General features: G+C 38.2%; 1 protein-coding gene across 5 annotated transcripts in view; it reads left to right on the top strand.

Annotated features, from left to right (window-relative positions):
• The window catches only part of MAP3K21 (mitogen-activated protein kinase kinase kinase 21), a 41,008-nt gene that overhangs the window by 5,380 nt on the left and 13,525 nt on the right, over positions 1-22,103 (top strand). For 4 of the 5 annotated variants that reach the window (XM_085543406.1, XM_085543408.1, XM_015857904.3 and 1 more), the window contains exons 2-4: positions 12,788-12,968; positions 17,428-17,576; positions 18,311-18,486. In XM_085543406.1, coding sequence (XP_085399532.1) covers positions 12,788-12,968; positions 17,428-17,576; positions 18,311-18,486 — 506 coding nt within the window. Of the gene's footprint in view, positions 1-12,787; positions 12,969-14,221; positions 14,377-17,427; positions 17,577-18,310; positions 18,487-22,103 lie in introns of those variants that run through there. The other variant, XM_085543409.1, reaches the window with a different exon arrangement.

Raw genomic sequence — 22,103 nt, 5'->3', positions numbered from 1 at the left:
GGCCCCGTCCAACCTGGCCTTGAACACCTCCAAGGACGGGGCATCCACAACCTCCCTGGGCAGCCTGTTCCAGGGCCTGACTACTCTCCTAGTGAAGAACTTCCCCCTAACATCCAACCTAAATCTTCCCTCTTTTAACTTAAAACCATTTCCCCTTGTCCTGCTATTGTAAGCAAGAACACTGGTGAGTCCTGTTCATTTGTTGTAGATGGATAAGAGAGTAGGTTTTGGCTCACTAATTCTTCCAGCTTCCCGGGATCCTCTGTGGCCCTCAGTTTGCTGGAGTGCACCAGGTTTGTATTACATATAGAAATCATCAAGAGCAAGTTGACTTTAAAAGGCTATTAAGTAAAGCCAAGGCCTTAACAATTATAATGAGAGCAATACTTGAAAACTGAAGAGATCGAACATACAGACATAACATCTCCAAGGGCAGTTTGATGTGGAGATTTGAGGAGAAGCAAGATGAAAGAACCTCTGATTATTGTTCCTATAGGTTGTTTGCAGCAGAATTGTTCAACTTATTAAACAACGTGAAAATAAGATGGAAGTATTTTCAAGTTCTCACAAAAAATACTTTCCCTCAAACTTCCCTACTTAGCAGCTTTATGGTGGCTGTTGGGCTAGGAAATGAGAAAAAAACAGTCCCTTCTGGGCTAGCCCCAGCTGTCCTAGGGTACCACCTCCAGAGCAGGGGTTTCCTGTCATCTGCTCTAATAGTCTGTGTCTGCTATAATTGGTTTGAGACATCTGTAGCCTTGCTAACTGCTGAGCTGGCAGTACTGGCTTGTGTCTGTGAGGTCTGGAGAGGAACAAACATTTGTCTGGCAGAACTGAAGTTCCTCTTCTGTTAAGACTTCTGTAAAACCCACACAAACTTGGCAGCTCTGAGGATGTGACATTGCTTTGACTATTTTATCTGAGAGTCAGATAAAATGGTGGGACTGAAAGTAACTGGGGCATGGGGGAAGGACTGACAGATTTTTCTTCAGGAAGAAGGCCCTTGTCCCACAGACAAGGAACTGCAAACCCTAGGCTATGTGTGAGATTGTTTTCTAGTTAGGAAGGTGTTCAGAATATAAATACTTCTCCAAGTGTTTGAGCAGTTTGTGTGTTAGCAATTCACAATTCTCGTGCCTCATTTTTCCATGCTGTATTCATATAGGAAGTCATGGTAATTAAGTGCTGCTATTCTTAATTACCTAAATTACATAAAGATTAGAAAATGTCCTAGGTGTACCAGCTTCCTGGACCATCTTTATGTGTGTAAGTAGCCCTGCCTTCTGCTTTGCACTAAAGATAATGCTGCTGGATTACAACATTAAAAGCTGGTCATACATTCCTGGAATGTATAGCAGGAAGGAGCAATGGATTTGGTAATCTTATCTGATTAGTATGTTTAAAAAAAAAAAAAAAAAAAAAAAGCCATAGAAGTATTGCAGAATTTCATCAACTTGAGAAACAGCATCTCTTTTGGATCTATTAGAAGACAGCATGACACTCTGTTCAAGTGTTATGCTTTGATTCATAAAACGTTGCTCCCAGTAACCTGTTATATGATTTAATGTGTTCTGACTACATAGATGGGGGATTTTATTTCCTTAGAGACCCTGAAGGAAAGTGAGATACTGTGAGAGCAGCAAGTACTTAGCAGCCTTGAGCTGTAGCGTCTTTCATTGCAGCAAAAGAAATGTTTTGCCTGTTTTGTTTTTGCCTGTTACATTTATTTACTTGCTGCATGTGTTCTGTGTTCAAAAAGAGATGCTGGAATTCAAGAAAGAGCAGTTTTAAGTGTCTCATTGCTGTGGTTGTCACCATCGTAGTAGAAATAACTAGTGCTATAATATCGGAGATTAACTTGCAACTGAAGAATGTGTTTCCGTATTTAAATATAACATGCAGGGAATTAATGACTTCATTATGGTTTTTTTTTTGTTGTTGTTGTTTGGTGTTTTTTTTTGTCAAATGAAATGTTGTGAACTTCTATTTTGTAATACAACTTTTGATTGCACGGAATGTATTAAGAATGCTTCCAGAGTAGTGTCTACTAGCAGTTATTTTCCTTGTAGATTTAAGGCTTAACTGCTGTAGTCATTGATTTGATCTTAGGCTGGTATCTTCTAAATTTGCTGCTCTTTGATGTTTTTGTGGATCTCAAACCTGGACATTGAGAATTGGAGAAAAAATTCTAATCACTTTAGACCCTCATTAATTTTGAGGCAGTGTGTTCAAGTATATTCACATGTACTCCTTAATGCTGAAAGCAAGATTCTAGACTGAAACACACTAGCCGAATTTAATGCAACTAATTTAAAAACACTTATTTGGAATATCCTTATTTTAACTCCTCTTTTGTTTCCCCAACCATGTACACTGACACCTGCACAGTTATTGCTTTCTCTTATTTGGAATTAAGACTGTGTCTTCAACTGTTTGTATGATTAATCAAAAAATAGTGTTGCTTTGCTCTACTTCTGGATCTTACTTGGTTCTTCATGTCTTTCTCCTCTCCCTTTCCTTCTGTCTCCAAAGAAGCTGCTTTAATGTTCTTACACCGATTTTAGAAGTTGTTCTCTTTGTGTTCCTTGCTGGATTCTTCCTTCGGAGGTTTCTGCAAGAGGCCCATTTTCACCAAGGTTTTTGGTGCCTCCTTCTTGCCATGTGGGAATCACATTCTAGTCCATCACTCCCAGTTTTTCTGACTGTTTTTTCTGAAATGAATGGTTTGGGGGTAGCATTGCAAGTCGTACTGCAAGACTTTTAACTACAGTATTTGTAATGAATATGGTATATTAAACAAAGCTTTAAGCAATACTGGCTTTTTTTTTTTGTTATTATTATTTTTCAAAAGCTGGTGTTATAGTGTATGGTCCCATTCCTACCTGTCTCTGAAAGTGGCACAGAGAGCAATTAGCTGCCATAGAAGTCAATGGAAAAACTAGCAGCTCCCATTAGCTGCTAAAATACTTATTCAGTTCTGTTTGTTCTACTAGACTGTGAAAAAACAACTTTACATGCTGATTGTAACATTTGTGTAATGAGGTATTGTACGTACATAAGTATAATGCAAAATGTAGTTGTGTAACTGAGATGTGGGCATTGATAGCGTCGTTACTCTATCATCAGAAAGACTTGAGAGATCTGAGTCTTCAGTTCCAGCGCTGTTCCCCCACACTCTGCTTTGGGACTGCAAGTCCAGCTCGTGTGTTTGGACGCTCTGACTAAATACTGGAAGTTTGATTAAGAAGTTATGTTCTGCAGCCTCAAAAGAATAAAGAAGCAACACACCATTGTACTGTACTTGGATGCTGAATACTGTTTTGTGGTTTCCTTGACCTTAGAAGATAGCAGCTTTTTCTTTGCAGCCTCTGTTTTAGTTTGTATTGTTTTTTGTTTTTCTTTTTTTATCACTAAGCTTGAACTTTCCTTTAAATGTGCTTCAGTGTTTCAAGTTCTGAAACAGTGGCCTTGTAGCATGAGCCTCTTCAAGGAGCCTTTACAGCTCGAGTGACTTCTGCCCTTGATTTTTCATTTCTGATGATCTGTTACATTTTGAAACACTGAAATTCAGTTCACTGATCTTCAATGACAATGCTTATTAAAAGTGCAGCAATTTTTTGTTTTTTCTTATGTTCAAGCAGCTATATTCAACCGGCTGCCCAGGGAGGTGGTTGAATCACCATCCCTGGATGTGTTTAAGAGCCGTTTGGATGTGGTGCTCAGGGATATGATTTAGCAGAGGGTTTTTAGAGTTAGGGTACTATGGTTAGGCTATGGTTGGACTTGATGATCTTCGGGGTCTTTTCCAACCTGGGTGATTCTATGATTCTAACTGCCACCTCACCACAACTTCGTTTCAGGGAGTTGTAGAGAGTGATGAGGTCTCCCCTGAGCCTCCTTGTTTGCAGAAGGGAAAATCCCAGTTCCTTCAGCTTCTCCCATAAGACTTGTGTTCCAAACCCCTCACAGCTTTGTGGCCCTTCTCAGGGCACGCTCCAAGGCCTCAGTGTTTCTCTTGCAATGAGGGGTCTAAAAGCCAACACAGTACTCAAGGTGCAGCCTCACCAGAGCTGAGTATATTAAATACTAAATGACTTGCCTATCTAGGGTAACAGTACAGACTAACGTCTGGTGTCATAAATTTACATTCCTGCATTGACTTTTTAAAAATGAATTTTCACTGTTTTTGCTTTGCTTTACTATTTTACTGAGCACTTACCCTACGTCAGTAACTGCTAGTGATCGGTTGTGCAAATTTTAAACCACTTAGTGCATCTTAATACAGGTGGTTGTTTTGTTTTTTGTAGAGACAGAGATAAAATAATGTAAAATATCACCACAGAAACATTCTCTCTTCATAGAGTTTCCAGCCAAGTTTAACCTTTTTTTTTTTTTTTTTTTTTTTGTGGGAGGTCATAGCTCCAGTTAAATCAGTCCTAGACATGCCAGTGTTGGCTACATAATCATGCTTTGTTCTCTTCATAGCTACTAAAATCTGTGTTTTGGCAGGTGTGCTATTAACTTGGAGCTGATAAGCCAGCCCTCCCTCTGCAAAATGCAGGAGTAACTGCTTCTGTGCCTCACTATGGGACAAATTAACCCTTGTAACTAAATATACTCAGTTTTGTATGTTTGGAAAATGTTCTCATTTTATTTACCACTAGGGTTTGATGTCACTAATATTTCTTATGGAACTAATTGTATTTATTTCCTCAAGTATTATTTAAAAAGAAAAATATTATTTTCTTTTTTTTTTAAAACTCGTTACTAAATCTCCATTAATTACTGAGTCAAAGCAGATTAACCCTTCCATTTTCTCTTCCCAAGAGAAAGAATGCTGCCAAGCTTACTGAGTTCTCATTTTAAATCAACCATTTTGCCTTTGCTATTGAAGGAGATTAGAGTTGTGGAATTGCAGTTTGGAGAGGCTGTTCTGCAGCTGTAGAAGCTACGAGGACAAAACAGTTTTTTCAGTCATTTTCTGATTTGTTTGGAGAAAGCTTAAGCCTGGCAAAAAGTTTTAAATCAACAAAACTCTTTCAATTATTCTTTATAGAATAGATTGCTTTAGTTTTCAGAATCACTGAATCACAAGGTTGGAAAGGACGTACAAGGTCATCTAGTCCAACTGTTCTCTCTTTACCATACCTGCAGAAAACCACTAACCCATATCTCCTAGCTCCCTATCCAGACACTTCTTGAACACTGCCGGGGATGGCGACTCTACCACCTCCCTGGGCAGCCATTCCAGTGCCTGACCACTCTCTGAGAGAAAAAGTTCCTCCTTATGTCCAAGCTAAACCTCTTCTGATACAACTTGTGGCCATTTCCTCGGGTCCTGTTTGTTGCCTGGCAGGAGAGGCCAAGCCCCTCCTCATCACAACCTCCCTTCAGGAAGTTGTAAAGTGCAATGAGATCTCCCCTGAGCCTCCTCTTCTCCAGACTAAACAATCCCAGCTCCCTGAGCCACTCCTCGTAAGACCAAATTTCATAATATAAAATAAGTCCAAAACAATTTTGAGTTAAGAAGTATTGAGTAGATGATCTTACTAATGATAGCTAAGTTAACGCATTAGCTGGCTTCTGAATGAAGGGGACCTCTTGGCCCTGGGTGTTGTTTTGGGGAATATGACCCTCATGTTGTGTGCATTGTCTTTATGAATTCGGTTACATTTGGCATGCATTGATTTGCTCTGTTCTGAAGGGAGTGGTCAGGTCTTGCTCGAGTTTGAGGTAAGGAAGGTGACAGTACATTTTCTGCAAGCTTTTTTTTTTTTTTTGGAGAAGACTATCTGATGCATTATATACTGGCTCTGACTCTCCTTTTGCAGTTACATGTATATAACAGTTATGGTTTGTCTCCCCTTTTATGGTTTGCTTGTTTTTTTTTTTTAGGAATAGAAAAAGAATTGCTTGCAAAAAAATATAATTTGCTATTTCCTAACACAGTTGATGGTCTTTAAGGAATGAATGAGCACTTGGCTCTGTAAAGCTTGGAACTGTAAATATCCTCAGTCAGGAATGACTGATTTACCACCAGACTATTATTCCTAGTAGTTCTTAGCATGTATTTCTGATCTCCCTTCATTTTGGTCATTGTTTTTACTGCACGGCTGCCTTTTAATAATTAATAACAAGCAAAGAAGAAAAAAGCTTAGAAGTTCACTTAAAAGCAAAGTAATTGCCGTGTTTCTAATAAGTGTGAAATTTCCTGGTAGGTGCAGCATAACTGAGTGGTTGAGTTTTAAATCCAAGTTTCAGCATGGACTGATTTCCATCTAACTGTAAAACTGTAGAGGAATTGCTGCAGCAAAGTAACTTTTCTTAAGTGTAAAACTAAATAGGAGAACTAATCTTGGTATTTTATTAAACAAAGAACTTCATAATGTTTAGAGTACAGTCTGCTTTTTTGTGTAATGCAGAATCCAAATTCTTTTCAGAATTTACTGTTGAAACAATAATTGATGTCTAATTACAGATGCTCGTTACCTCTGGTGCTTTCTCTTAAGGCACAACAGAAATTTCTGGTTTGCGTTACAGAACTATCAGAGTAGCAAGTGAAGTACAGATGGCAGGCAGGAAAATAACTCGCAGCATCTGCAGCCTGTGCCAATAACTTGTTAAAACGGCTTTTCTCTCAAGTTTCCATTTGCCCAAAGTTGCTTTAATAATGGTTATTAAAGAAGCGAAGGGGAAGCAAAAAATGGTGATGCAAGTTATGCTGCAGCTGTTGAAATCACTGTTCTCCTCTTCACTCTCCTTTTCTTCCCTCCTTTCTTGCAGACAGCCAGGCGAGCCGTTATCATTCTAATGTTTTTGCTGATTTCTTGTTCTTTAGGTGGGCCACTATGGGATGTATTTTTCTTATGTGGTTGGTGTATATTTGTAAATCCTTGCTATCAAGGACATTTTCCGTCAAGTCTTGTCTTGTTTTGGCTTTCCAATTGGGAACACTTTGTTCAGGACTTCTTAAATATATGTTGGCTCATGTGAGGTAGGATTATTTTTTTAAGCTAGATGTTCTTAAACAAATGCATGTAAGACCAAATTGTTGAGCTGCTTTCAGTGTTGTATGAAAACTAAGAAATGGTTATATATCTGCTGTGAAAGGACAAAGGATAGAGGACCACTGTATCCCTATAATATAATAAAAGGTAGATTAAATGCGTCCTGTGTTTGTAATCTCTATTTAAAGGATGGAATTCTTTTGTGGATGGTGAGCTCTAAACATATGCAGTGAGATGATGACAGTCTAACAGATCGGGGCTGCAGAGGTGCTAACAGCTGCTACCCTGAGAACTGACAGGAGAAAAGCAAGGTAGCCAAGAAGCAGCGCTGCAAAGACAAATGGATCACCCCTTTATAGATTAAAGACGTCCTGGTCAGTTCATGTTTTCACTGTGGTATTTAATTTGCAGTTGAAATGTTTAGTGGAGCTGGATGTGACTTCTATAAAAAGTGTTGAAATTTAGATTTCTAATTGCAATTGGTACCAAATAACTCCAAGTAATGTAGATAGTTCTCTTGACAAGGCATTGTGTTTCATTAGCTGAATATGTGATGTGTTTAAGGAAGTTTTTTGCATATTTTTTTTTTTTTCTCCCTGTTAGTTCCCCAGGTAGAGATACGAGGTTTCCCTGCTGGTATTGTTGCATGTAGGTTTAGTGAATTACCAGGAACCACATTCACTTGCTAATAAATGAAGGGGGACCTGACTGGGGGGAGCTGTAGGGGGACCACAGTACCAGCATTGTCAGGACAATCTTCTCCTGGCAAGTAGGGCTGTATAGTAGAAGCTCTTTACTTTCTTTCTGGTATGCTCTTCAGAAAGATGTTATCAGTGGTGGTAAATGGAGTGGCAGGTAGGCACTCTACCTGTAATTCCATTAATTTAAACAGCTGTAAGATTAAATACCTTTTGTTAGTGAAAAAGGGAGCAGTTAACTGCTTAGAGAACTGTAGGTAAAGGTAGCAAGTAATGCTAGCTCATGAAAGTAAGCCTGCTTAACTCATTGTTTTTATTGTCAACAAAACAGATTATGAATAGGGTACGGTAGAAACTGTAGAGTATAAAGAAGAGGGGAGGGATCCAAATGACTTCAGCATTTCAGGTTAATTTCTGTAAATACAAGCATTTGAAGTACACCTAAACTCCCTGTCTTGGCTTTTCTAAGAAAACCTTGTGTAGCTGCTTAAACCAGTTGTGTCACTGATAATGGTCTGCTGGAAGTGTCAGAATGCATTATGAAATAAAATTGATTTAATTGCATCAAGTCACTGGATTCCAAGATTTGGATTTCTTGTCAAATGAGAGATTGAATTAAATGCTGGATTTCGGATAGTTAATAACATCAGATAAGTATAACAATCTGCAGATTTTTTAGTAACAAAGAGAAATCTGAGACTTTAGGGAATAACAGTAAAAGAATTGAAGTCTTGAGTACTAAGTGAAAGTTTCCTGGTTGTGCTAACAGCTAAGAGGTCTGTCCATGATTCCCTCATGATTGCTGTAAATACTGTTTCTAAACCTACGTACGTCATAAAGCGTAAAAAGGAAAGGGACTGAGGCAAAAAGGTGAGCTCTTTATGTAAAGCTGCATTAAACAAAATGCTTGCTGTTGAAACAAGTGATGTCAATTCCTCTTTGGAAGTTCAGCTTAGTACTGAAGCTTGCATCGAGGATGTAGTCCTGGACCTGTCTGAGTTTGCATCCACCCCAGGAATCTGACTTGTCTAAATATGCTCTTCCCCATTATTTCTTGACCACTTACTTCCTGGCTGTAGCTCATGGTAGTAATATTTCACGTCTTAAAGAAAAAAAAAGAATTGGATCCTTCTGCATTTCTGTAGGCAGTCAGTTCCTCTCTTCTTCTTTGCACTTTTTTAATGGGTAGCTGAACCCTGTAACCTTCACTTCTCTGTTTCTTGGAAGACATCTATGTACTGTCTTTCACTTCACTTTTATTTTATTTTATTTTTTTTGCCCCAGTATATTTTCAACCCAAGCCTGTAAAAAAGAGAATGGAGCGGAGAAAGCAGCTCATGTCCAAATGTGGCCAAGCCTGGCCTGCTGCTTTATGCATATCCTCTAATCATGACTGCTACAGTTGTTGTCTTACCTTTTACACTCAGTAGCTCAAGGCAAGTTTTATTGCAGGAGACAAAAGAGTTTGGAGATGGAGCAGAGAGCAGGAGAGAGCTAGGAAAGGGGGATGGCATGGGAGAAAGAGAGCAGGAGAACAAGGATGGGTTGTTACTGGGACTTTTCTCTCTTTTCAATCGTAACTCTGTGGTTTCCTGATGGATAACAGGTGCGTATGGGAACAAAACTGGTTCTGTAGAGATGTTGCCAGTTTGAGTTTAAGTAGAGGAATGCAATATGGGAAATAACAGTCTAGCCCCACAGCTCCAGTCCCATTGCAGTCTGAGTTTTAGAGCATGCAGGATGTTTTATCTGCACACTGCTGCACCATAAAATGTTTGCAGGGTGCTAAAAGATCTGTAGAAAAAGACTCCAGTTGTAAATGATGAGGCAGAAAGCAAGCAGGACAGATTAATGACGCTGCTATTTAAGGAACCAGTAGGTTTCATAGGAAAATGTGTTGCATTTTATGACTTTATGAGGAGTAACCTGTGCTGTCCACTGTGTTGGTGGGGGGTGGGAGAAGAGAGGTGCTATTTTGGAATATGATGACCCCTGCAGCTCCTCATCTAGAACTGAGTTTAGTCATGAGCACGTGAGTAAAATGGATTGGGCAGGGTACCTGGGAGAGTACTGCATAGGTAAGAGCACCAGTGCTTTAGACCTGAATCCTGTTCATAGATGTGTCTGATTTCTGCTCCCAAACATTGTTTGTCCTAGAAAAAAGGACAAGCTCTACTTAATTATCTAAATAAGAAAAGTGACTGGCTCCTCATTATTCTTTTACCCTTGCTTCAGTCTAAGTTCCTGTTGTTGTTGAACATAATATATCTGATGTCTTGTACAGTTCTAATAATAGTTCTCCATTTCTAAAGAAAAGAGCTTTTTTTTTTTTAGCATCTTTTAGAATTGCGTGCACTACTTCTGCAACTGTGTGCAGCTGCTGTTTTGGTTCTCCTTCTGCTAGACAGTGGAGCCCAGCCTTTCCCCTTCCTTCACCTCTGCCTGAAAGCTCTAGATTTTGTTGTTGGAAGGGATCAACTTTGCATGTGTTTCAAGTATGATGATCCAGTCTTCTTCAGATTTGGCTTGTTTCTTCTGATTGCTAATCGGCATGTGGAACAAGCCTGCTTCCTAATAAACACAGTAATGATGTTATCCTGATGGCTTGGATTTTAAAATCTTCCTTTATGTGGAAGTATAGACTCTTGTATAGACTTCTTTGATTCAGGCTGGACATTAGGAAGTATTACTTCTCGGAAAGGGTAGTCAGGCATTGGAATGCACTGCCCAGGGAGGTGGTGGAGTCATCGACCATGGGAGTGTTCAAGAAACGTTTGGATGTGGTGTTGATGAATATGATTTAGCTGGGAAGTATTGGTAATGGTTGGACTAGATGATCTTCTAGGTCTTTATCAACCTTGATAATTCTGTGATTCTGTGATTCAATCTTATTCTGTCTTCATGATTTAATTCCTAAAAAGTTCTTGCATCTGAGGTCTGCTACCTTAGCCCTTTCTAATGCTAATCAATTGACATTGTCCTTCTCCCTGGGAGGTGAGAATGGGGAGATCCCAGCCACACTGCCAGTGGTTTGAAGTTCGGAATTGAGTTGAAAATGGTGTAAACAATAGAAGACATTTGCGGCCTCAAAATATGGAGTCAGGTGTTGATTCCTGGCCATAGGACATGCAGTGTTTGAATTGCAGGCTAAGATAAGGTTTTATGTTGGCTTGACTGACGCAAAGCGTTCTTATCACGAGCAGTCTCCTGCTAATAGATTTTGAATCATTCCGAAACGGTCAGTTTTGCTTATATAAGTATGAACTTTGCTCTTTGTGGAGAGTGTAAAGCCTGAAAAATGTTAAAATAAACCAGGAAATGCTCAACTGGCTCTTGCCAGACTGAATACTGGGGGTGAATCGGTGCCTGAAATGCCAACTGGATGGTTCTGCTCGCCCCAGTATGCAGGGGCCAAGTGAGCAGGGTGAGCAGAAGGTTGCAGAAATTACTGCTTTTGGGTGGGAAGCTGTACAGGACTGAGCAGCAAGGGCTGGGACGCACTGCCTGGCACTGTGTGCCTGTGCTGAGCAGCGTTACCGCTTTGCCTGTGCGTGCTACAGCTGCCCTCCGGACTATGGCCGGAAGCGGAAGTGTGGATTGAAGAGGAACATGGTCCCTCCGTAGGATGAAACCTGGCCGCCTGCCCGTTATTACCTTTTGCAAGACTGACTGTTTTTGGTTTCGGTCACATTGACTGACAAGGAATGTCAGGAATTCTGCTGAACGTGTTTCAAATGGAAGAGCAAACAATAGGTCTTTCATTCAAGTATCACTGTTATAAAAACTCTTGCATGAATTTAACTTGTTCTGGTGGTGCTGACTTGGAGCTCATAGTTTGTCTACACCATTTCGGCCTTTGTTTCTTCTCCTTTGTGTTAAGACGCTTACTGAAAATGGAATGTGGGCTCTGCCTTTTCTAATCTGGAGTTGACATCGTTTTTGAAATACTTGTGATTAATCTGTACCACTAAAATAGACTTGCAATTGCAAATACAAGCTCACCAGTTTTTCTTCTGTGAGGCAAGATCGTTCTTCATCTGCTTTGTCCCAGTGCTTTGCCTTGAACTGCTCGGTACACATGCTTGGAAAACACATGCATTAATGATTCTTATTTGTAATTCAGCCTTTGAGCTTTGTCCCAGGAGGTCATTGCAATGGAAAAGTAACAGTAACAGTTACTACCACTGGCAGTGACAGAGGCACTGAATATGGAATTAAGATTGTAGCGCCTTAATAGTGATTCTCATGCACCTGTTGTCTTGCTCTGCTTGAACACAGTAAGCCCATTCATTCCTTTCAACACTCTTTATGAAGCTGCGCTACAAGTTTGCCAGTAGTGTTAAGAGCAAGTCAGACAGTGAATTCACGCTATGGGATGCAACAGCAAAAGATGATGATTTTCTGTTTAACAGGTGTGAAGTTACAGTGGGTATAACACCACATGGGTTTCATGCAGCTCCAGTGTCCTGCTGCCAGTTGCATAATCCTGAGGTGAACTGACTTCCCTGGTGTGCCCTCCCCACCTCTAATGATTTGTGGCCTGGGGGTTTCTTGAACCTGTACCTGTATTTTTGTATGTAAATGCGTGGAGATGTCTTCTGAGAATTCATATCGTTCTTCTAAAATCTATGTAAAATAACAGAAGTTACATACTCTGGCAAAAATTTTAAAGTTCGTCTCCCTGTGTGTTATGTGATCAGCTGCCATGATGTTTTGATTCTAATTGTTTGATGTAGTCCATTATTTTCTGATCAGAAGCTGTGAGCATTCGCTACCTACAGCTTTCTTTGTTTGGTGCAAGTTATTGGGTTTGTCACTATCCTGCTTCTTTTTCCTGAAGAGCCTGAGTCTATTAACTGCTTTTGGAACTGAGAACAGGCTGTTGGGAGCACCCTGCTTGTGTTCTTTGTGCTTTGAGTTTTATTAGATGCATTTTGAGATGATGAACCCAGATTGGATGCAGTGCGAGGGATTGATTAGATCATACAGTTATTTGCAGAAATCAAAACTGTGTGTGGAATTAATAACGACGGTTTTGTTTTGATTCCCACTGAATTAATTTCCAAACTCAATGTTTTGCAGTTTTGTTGCTAGAGAAGATGGAACATGATGACATTTGCAATAAAACTTTGAAGATTACAGACTTTGGTCTGGCTAGAGAATGGCACAGAACAACCAAAATGAGCGCAGCAGGGACGTATGCGTGGATGGCTCCAGAAGTTATCAAGTCCTCCCTGTTTTCTAAAGGAAGTGATATTTGGAGGTAAGAAGTCAATCTACTAAAGACCATATTCAGTAGAACTGAGCTGAGGATTTTGAATGAATTTCTATTTGAGTCTTTTTCCTGATGGATTCTGAAGTTATCTCAGTAAATGTCAGATATAGATGCTCTAAGAAAAATATTAGTTTTTCAGCATCTATTTCTGATCTACCTACCATGACTTAAAAATTTGAAAGAAAGATAGGGAAAATAACAGAAAAGCATATTTTTAAAGAGAAAGCAAGATCTCGTTGAGAGAAACCCTTAAAAATCTGTTGGTTAAATAATTTATCTAGAACATTAATATGAAGAGTGATATGCTATTGATACACTACCATACGATCGACCAATAACAGTATGTTTGCTCCAAATCAGATGTCTGAAAAATCTCATTCTGTATAAAGAAATAGGACCAGCCATCCCCTTGTGTGCCTGTTAAATAAAAAAACATGGCAAACCAGAACTTTGCTGGGTATTCACTTGAAGTTTGTACTGCTTTCTAGGAATCTAAAATGCGATCATGTGTAAAATTAAACAGTTGGCTTTTTTAGCTTCATAGAGATTTTGCTTCTACTAACTGTAGTGAGAAGAGTGTGTTCTCATAAAATTATTTTAAGGTGTTTTCTAAGTTATAAAGCCTGTACCTTACTGTGTTAAGTTTGTGAATTTCTCATTAAAGACATCTTGGTAGATCAGATAAATAATATGGTTTTCAATACTGATGCTGTTTTTGAGTGATGCCGTATAGGATACATGTACCAAAAAAAGGTATTTTAGGGGAATAGTTGTGATTGCACAATAGCCTTTAAAGGCTTAAAAGCGTCTGAAAAGTCTGTTTCCTTTCTTTTTAAAGTGTTTGTGAATGATCTAAGGAAGCTATTTGGGGAAAGAGGGAAGGACTTCAATCTGTTTTTTCATGCCTTTTATGCATGCTCTGTGTTGTATAGTATGTTAAGTATGGTCTCATTTTGTGTGGATGCTCGATATTCTACAGCATGAAATAACATTTTTGATGTTCTCAGGATGATTCTGTACCTGCATTACTGTTTTGTGACACCCATTTGTCTACAGCTGATTTTCAGCATGTTGTTTACATCAGTCTGAGTTGATGACCAGTTGAGAAACATCATTCCCTTCATTATTTTTTTCCATTCTTCCTTCCTTTTTTTCTTTTTTAATTTTCCTTTTTCTTTTGCGGGGTGGAGTTTGGGTGTAGGCGTTTTCCCTAATCAGCTGTATTCCATGCTTAATTACAGGTCCTGTCCAGTCTTGTTGCTGTGATTTTAGGTATCTGAGGGGGTATGCTTTGGTGCAATTATTTTATATTCTGCTGCAACATTAGTTTACATTTTTGGAACCTACAGTATTTCTCTTCTTCGCCTTCTCTCCTGCACGCCTCTCTTGTAAAAATGTAAGTATTTAGTTCAATGACAGACTTGTAACAGGAGAGGTTTTTAAATAGAAAGGCTCTGTTTTACAGTATAGATTAGTCCTTCTTGGCTTCTAAAGATTTTCTGCTTACTACACCTCAGTCTGTTCTGTTGCTTATCTTTACTCCTTCTTTAAAAGACAAATGATTCTGCAAATTTAGCAATATTCTGGTTATTGAGGTGCTTTTTATTTTAAAAACATTTGTGTTACATTTGTGAGCATGGGTCTCTCTAGGATGAGAATATTTTTAAGGAACGTTTTAAACTGAAGTTACTTGTATTGAGAACTGATGTCTCTACTCAAGATGTCTCTAGACCACTTACTAAAAACAAGCAAACTCCCAAGCCATTGAGACTGCTTAAATATGATTGCACATGCAAGCAGCATTCCGGAATCATCCAGTGCTGGGGTTTGTTATGGCAGGGTTTTCATGCTGTCTTGCAGGCAGTATTTCTCAAGTGTCATCCTAGATAGCAGAGTGTGTTCTTTCTAGGCCCTGAACTTGTACCCTTCTGCTTCACAAACCCAAATTTTAAGTACTGTTTGGGGAAATTTGGAGCTATATACAAAAATAACAACAAAGAGGAATTCTACTTTTTCACTCCTGTCTTTCCATTGCTTATTGCATATTTCAGTCTAAGCATGTCAGTCTTATGTAAAAAGCCTGAAAGTGCAAGTTCTCAACAAAATCAGGAAGCTCTTGCTGAATAGCTGCCTTTGCAGCCTGGCATGTTCGTGTACTCTTTGAAGAGATTGATGTGGCAGTGTATAGTGACCTCTGCTTTAGAGGATGGGTTGTAAAGTAAAAGAAACTTTGAGAACTTTGATTACTTCCATTTTGATCAGCTTTTAAAATACATTGAAACAGCAAGTTATTGTTGGAATGAGATATAGAAAGAGAGGCTTAAACCACACTGGACAGCAGGAGAATAAAGGAAAATGATAGCCAAAATGTTTGAGGATCTACTTCCTGAAAGTGTTAGTTTGTGACCTTAATCTGTAATTTAATTATATTGTGCCTGTATTTTTGGGCGTGTTTTTTTTTTTTTTTTTTTTCCCCCCGAGATGTAAAAGGAGATGGGTATTACTCCCTTACTCTTTTACAAATGTTGTTTCTATGTACCTTTGACTGTATGCATAGGATGACTGTATGAGTGCTGGTGGAATTTAATGCACACAGTAGCAGCTTCCATTGTTGAGTAATAAGTAGTGGTTGTCCTGGATAATGATGGACTGACTAGCACCTCCCAAAAACTCCAACACAGGAGGACAAGAAAAATCTGTAGAATTCCTCCCCAGCCCACACTGGCTCTTTGTATGTGAAGTTAAGGCTGCCTTCCCTAAAAGAGGTTAACCTTTTTTGCAGTATGGAAAACTACTGACTGTTAAAGGCTAAAACGGTAAATGTAACTAAAATTAATGCTGCAGCACAAGTTTATGTAAGATGATTTCTTTTTAGTTATTTTTATTATGATTCTGCTTAACTTTAGAATTTGTGCTAAAGTAGGTATAGAATAGTCTGAACCAGGGAATTCCTTGAATGAAAAACAATCTTCACATGCTGGGAAAGTGTAGGATTATTTTTAAGAATATTAAAGAAACAACCTTCAGTAGAATTTTTCCGTCACATACAAAACTTCAGAAAATGTTGTGTTTATTATTGTCAGAAGTATAACTGTTTTAGCATGAAATTGGTCTTTGGAAGTTTGAGCGTATGACTGGATGTATAGATTAGATTGAGAAAAAGTGGGAAATGATTAGGAATCCTGACATTTTTTACTTTTATTGCTTTTTTTTTTTTTTTTTTTTTTTTTTTTTTTTTTTTTTAAGGAATAAACAATACTTCTTAGCTTTTAATTCATTGCTAGCCTGGTGAATTCATTAATTTCCTAAGAATTTTATGATAGCTAAAATTTCTTAGATAAACAGAACACTGCTATTTAAATCTAAGCTCTTCCTGTGTAGTTTCTACACATGTAAGAAATATGTTCTGTTTGTGCTGAAATTGTGTATTTTATTGGTTTTTTTATTGTTTCTTTATTCACTTATTCTAATGGTACAAGGTTTTGCACAATGCTGAATGACTTTCAAGAAGAAGGCAGTGACAGAAAAACGTCACTGGTTATGTTCTTCTGCTCGTCTCATCTGCTGTAGTTGGGGTTGTGCTTCTAGTACTTGGTGGCACTAGGTGGGGTACATGGAAGGAATGTTGGATATTAAGAGGTACCTAATGCTTAACAGCCCTTTCTGTAAAGAAGTGTTTTCTGATACCCAACCTAAACCTCTCCTGGCACAACTTGATGCTGTTTCCCCTCGTCCTGTCACCAGTGAGAAGAGACCAACCCCACTCTTGGTGTAAGCACCTTTCAGGTATTGGAAGAGAGCAATAAGGTCTCCCCTCATCTTCCTTTTCCCCAGACTAAACAGCCCCAGTTCCTTCAACCTCTCCTCATAGGGTTGAATCTCCAAGCCCTTCACAAGCTTTGTTGCCCTTCTTTGGACCTGCTCTAGTACGTCAATGTCCTTCCTGTACTGAGGTGCCCCAAACTGAACCTTGAGGTGAGGCCTCACCACTGCGTCTAGGAAACTGAAATGTTTGGAAAGGTGTATGGCCTGAATGCTCTGGTGAGGTGGTGGGGTGTTTTTTTCTGTTGTTGTTGTTCTTTTGTTTGACTTTGATGGAGAAAAGATTGCTTGTTTTCCTCTGGTTCAAACTTCTAGTCCGAAGTGAGATTTACATGATACTAGTGTTTATAGAGAAGTCGCTTCAGGTTATATTTTAAGTCCATATTTTTTCAGCTAGCATGTGACAGTATGGTAGGATTGCAACTAAGTCACACTGCATTTGGTTATTTGCTACCAGAGAAAAGGTGTGAGATGACTGAAGTAGAGTCAACTCTTTAAGGCATTCACTTTGACATGAGAAATCCTCAGGAATTTCAGTACATGGTTGAACACGTACTTGTTTGTTCTTGATTAAATAAGGTACCAGTATTCTGAAAAATAACCATTTAAAAATTACTTTTTGTAGTTATGGAGTGTTGCTGTGGGAACTGCTTACAGGAGAAGTTCCTTACCGTGGTATTGATGGCCTCGCTGTGGCTTATGGAGTTGCTGTCAATAAGCTTACTTTGCCCATTCCATCCACTTGTCCTGAACCATTTGCAAAACTAATGAAAGGTATATATATTTGTTGTCTTTTTTTCCCACTTATATATTTAAACAGTTAAGGATTTGGGTATGTATTCTTGTCTGTAATAGTCATAGGATTCAAAATAAGCACCATATTTGATAATGCACTGCATGTAAAATATTTTCTTCTTTTTGAGGCAATCTGGTATTACCGACTGTTGAACGCTTCTGAACAAGTCGTGCATCATTGCAGTACACCACTTAAGCTTTTCAGTGGTATACAGACTATACTTTATCCCTAATTTTAAAGATTTCTTTTTACACTCAAATTGCATTGATTTTCCTAAAATATGAGTCAATACAAGATAAATATAAATTCCCAAAGAGGAGAACTGCAAATAGCATTTTCTCATTATTTTTTTCCTGAAAGTAAAAAATGTTTTTGACATGCTCCAGAGAGAAATAATTCTTGCTTACTAATGGCAATTTCCTCATGTGTAATCTCTTTACCTTTTGATAAATACCTTTTCTATGTAGTACTGCTAGTTCAACTATTTGAGATCCTAAAGACTGAGGTGAAAAAAATCTGATTATTAACTAAAAACAGTCTTGAATAAGGTAGTTAAGATATCACTTACAGAAACAGAACTAGAGAAGCCTTGAAGATGAAGGTTATAGTGCGTTATATCTTAAAGTACAATAGCAAGCAACTGGAAATTCATTTTATTCTTCAAAACGTTATATGTACTATTAAGCACTGATGGGATTCTAATAAATTCTAGAATGCTGGGAACAGGATCCTCATATCCGACCATCGTTTGCCATAATTCTTGAACAGCTTACTGCCATTGAGGGGGCAGTAATGACTGAAATGCCTCAAGAATCTTTCCATTCCATGCAAGACGACTGGAAATTGGAAATTCAGCAGATATTCAATGAATTGAGGACCAAGGAAAAAGTAAGTTCATTTTCCATTTGCATGGCAGTGAAGGAATGGTATGTGTGATGTGCTACAGCAGATGTTTGAATTATGGCTTCTCAAAGTAATGCCTCTCACCAACTAAATCAGGTTTCTAGCAAGTGAGAGGCTAAACTACATTAGAGAAGATTTATTTGCATTAAAACAAGTTATTAATTTAATTACTTATCTTTGTTGGTGGATGTACTATTCTGAAATTCCATTAATGTTTCTCATCAGTATTTTTTGACAGCACTTTAACCAACTTGCAGCAAGCTTATTTAAGGACAAAAGGTTTTATTATTGGTTTTCTTGGATTGCAGACACTTTTCTCCTTTTTTTGGTAATGAAATCAGTACAGTTCTGAATGCTGAACCTGTAAATAGAGGTACTTTAGTTGAACGAAAACATTAAGTTTATTTGGAAACAGTGTGACTAGCTCATTCAGTAGTATCGTTGAAAAAGCAACATATCCCCACCTGCTTCCCCGGAGAAAATGGTTTGCAGATCAGGCTTGTAGATTTTTTTAGCATGTTGGGGTTTTTTTCTGACTATTTGAATGCTTATTTTACAAAACAAGCAAGAATTTATTATCCTAATTTCTATAGCCACTTCAGGTTTCCATGATTCTTAGTTTCATAAATTTAAAATGTTAATAGCTATGAGTAAATAACTGATCTTTTTGAGATCACTCTGTTAATATCTCCATTTATCATAAATATCGCAGTTTAATTACACCTTCAAGCAATAGTGCTGGCCCATCAATTCTTATTCCATTTCATTTAGAAACAAGGGCAGTACCAATTGTGAAAGTTTTATTAACAACCATGGTCTTTAATCAGCTAGACCTGTTATTGTTTTCTTATAGGCAAGTTGGCTGGCCTTGATCTGTCTGCCTCACAGATGTATGTAGTTGTTACCATGCTAGTTATCTATTTTCTGTCCTATTGGGGTTTTTGTTGTTGTTGTTGTTTTCCCTCCCTCCTGAGTATTATTAAATGTCAAGTCTGCCAGTCCAGAATCTTTTGGCTGTTTCTCCTTGAAACTCTGGGATGTGGTGTCTGAAACTATTTGTCTTCATGTTTTGCTTTTAGTTATCCTTTTGTATCACAGTTACAAGTGTTTTTAGCAGAAATGGATGCCTCCCTTGCAGATCTCTTGCAATAATACAGTTGCCTGGTATACATTGTTATTTTTCATTAAGCAAATATGTAATAGGTACAGAAGATTACTGAGGTGCAGGAATTTGTAGAGAAATTCTTATAAAACAGTCATTTAAATACTGACAGTGCCCCACACCTCTTACCACCAAATGCCAGAGATGGCTACTTGTGGCCTATTAGGTTATGTTGGATGTGGCGTTACGGATCTTCTGTAGTAGAATCATAGAATTACCCAGGTTGGAAAAGACCTCAGAGATCATCAAGTCCAACCACAGCCCAACCATAGTACCCTAACTCTAACAACCCTCTGCTAATGTAAATCAGTGCATGTGATTATTCAGATTTGTGAGTCACTGCCAAGTCTGTAGTATCCTCAATAACAGTCTTCCTTATTTCTAATCTGCCTTTGTTTCTACCCTCTGGTTTTCCCATTTCCATTTCACATCATAGAACTGAGCATGTGTTAGACATGTTATCTATAAGCTTCCTGCCTGCAGATTGTTGGTGGGCTATGTGTCACTCTAGCTGTCAGATTTCTTCCTTTGCAGCTGAATTATGGTCCCTCTACAAAGAGAAGAAACTCTCATTTTTACTAGCTGTGAGGCCAACAGCCACTGCCATAGGGCCTAGCTCTTTTTTTTCCCCTGCAGTAAGTGCTCAACCAACCATTTTCTCCTTTTTGCTGTGGGAGCGCTTGGAACATGAAAAGACATTCCCATTCAGGTGTGCGTGTTTATTTTTCTGTAGGTATTAGTCCAGCATGAGATTTTCTTTTGAAGAAATTCATACTGACTAAATCAAGCTGAGTATAAGTTAGCACAGATTTTTGTGGGAAGAGTTATATTTTTGGCATAACAGTGAATTAAGCCTAATTAGGGAAAGGAAAAGATTAATGAAATTTACTTCTCATGTGCCTAATTAAGTGCACTTCCAAAAGCATCTGCCCTAATTAGGTAAACGTAGAAGAATGAAAGCATGTAACTTTGACTTAGACAAGTTATTCAAATGTTTGTGCTTGCTTTATTTAGCACATTATCAATTTTACCGACAGGTACTAGGGAGAGAGTCAAGTTGATGAAGCATTTATATCATTATTATAATAAAATGAAGAAAAAAACAACAACCCTGTGTGGAGTCTCTTTCCCTATGAAAGAGAAACTTCTGTAGCTGGAGGAATTTCCTCAAGGGCTTGCTGTAAATGAGTGATGGTGACACCCACTTCAAGAAGAGATTACAATCTTTTGTGATGAGCATTCTTGAGCAACTTAAATATAGAACTCTTTCCTAGCTTCCTTATAATGAGTGTTGTAATTTGGAGAGTGGTGTAGAAACATTGCATAACTAATTGCAGTAGGTCTATCTTTAATTAGTTTATTTGGAAAAGAGTAAATACTAAAAGTCGCAATGAGGAAATGCTTTCATTTTCTAGATTGTCTGTCTTTTCAGTACAGACCTTCAGTTTTTTCATCGTTACTGAGCTTTATGTCCTGGGGTTGAGGATGAGAGGTGCATAGTCAAGAGTATCTCCCAAAGCTTCATAGTAATAAACATCCTTTCTGTTTTAAACTCTGATGTACCTTTATCCTAAATTTGAATTCATCTGTCTTCTGCTTCCAAATCTTTTTTGTTTGTTTGTTCAATTTTGATGTGACAGAAGGAAGAGAAAAGGAAAAATCTGTCAGTAACCTCTAAATTAAAAAGTGTTAAAAGTTATTAAACACCCAAAATTTTCCTTGCTGCTGGCATGAAGACAGGCCCCTTTGAATTCCCAACAGGCATAATCACCTTTTGCCAAGGTGTGTATGTTAAGAGTGGATTTAAAAGGAAAAAATATATAGGTTTTTTTTTCTAAAAAAAGTTCTGTTGAAACAGGCTCACTCCAAATTAGCAAGTTGTCTAAAATGTGTCTGCCAATTAAATTAAATTTGAAACCAGTGATAAGCAATATGTGTATGCTAATTGTAAAGAGAAAAAAAACAACTATCTCTCTGAGGAGCAGCTGCTTCTCACTGAACCAGCATTTAATTTGATTCAGTGGTAACCTGTCTTTCTGAAATCCCTCAGTCGTTTAGACAGGAGCAGAGGGGGATATTTATTGCACTTGTTTGGGAACATCAAACTAACGCAGTTCAGAAGCCACCTTATTCTGAAGAAAATGGGTGTTGAAAGAGCAGAATATTTGTTTTATGCTGGTAGTCTTTCAATAAAAGCTGGATGTTAGCTGAGGAATAGTGCTACTGTATTATGTTGGTGGTTACCGATGGCCAGAAATATGCAGTCTGCTCTACTTTTATAGGAAGAATGTATGGTGACTGAATGAATGAGTTTTAATTAGGGAAAAAAGATACCTAAGTATCTAGAACTCTTAGTATAGCTTGATTACCATTGCTGAATTTCTGTTTTCAACCAAATTTCAATTTGGATAGATTTTACACAATCATCCATTGAAAGGAA

The sequence above is a fragment of the Coturnix japonica genome, chromosome 3, assembly GCF_054131305.1.
Source record: "Coturnix japonica strain WE chromosome 3, WE-NBRP24, whole genome shotgun sequence".
Lineage (NCBI taxonomy): Eukaryota > Metazoa > Chordata > Aves > Galliformes > Phasianidae > Coturnix > Coturnix japonica.
This window is presented reverse-complemented; position numbering and strand designations above follow the sequence as displayed.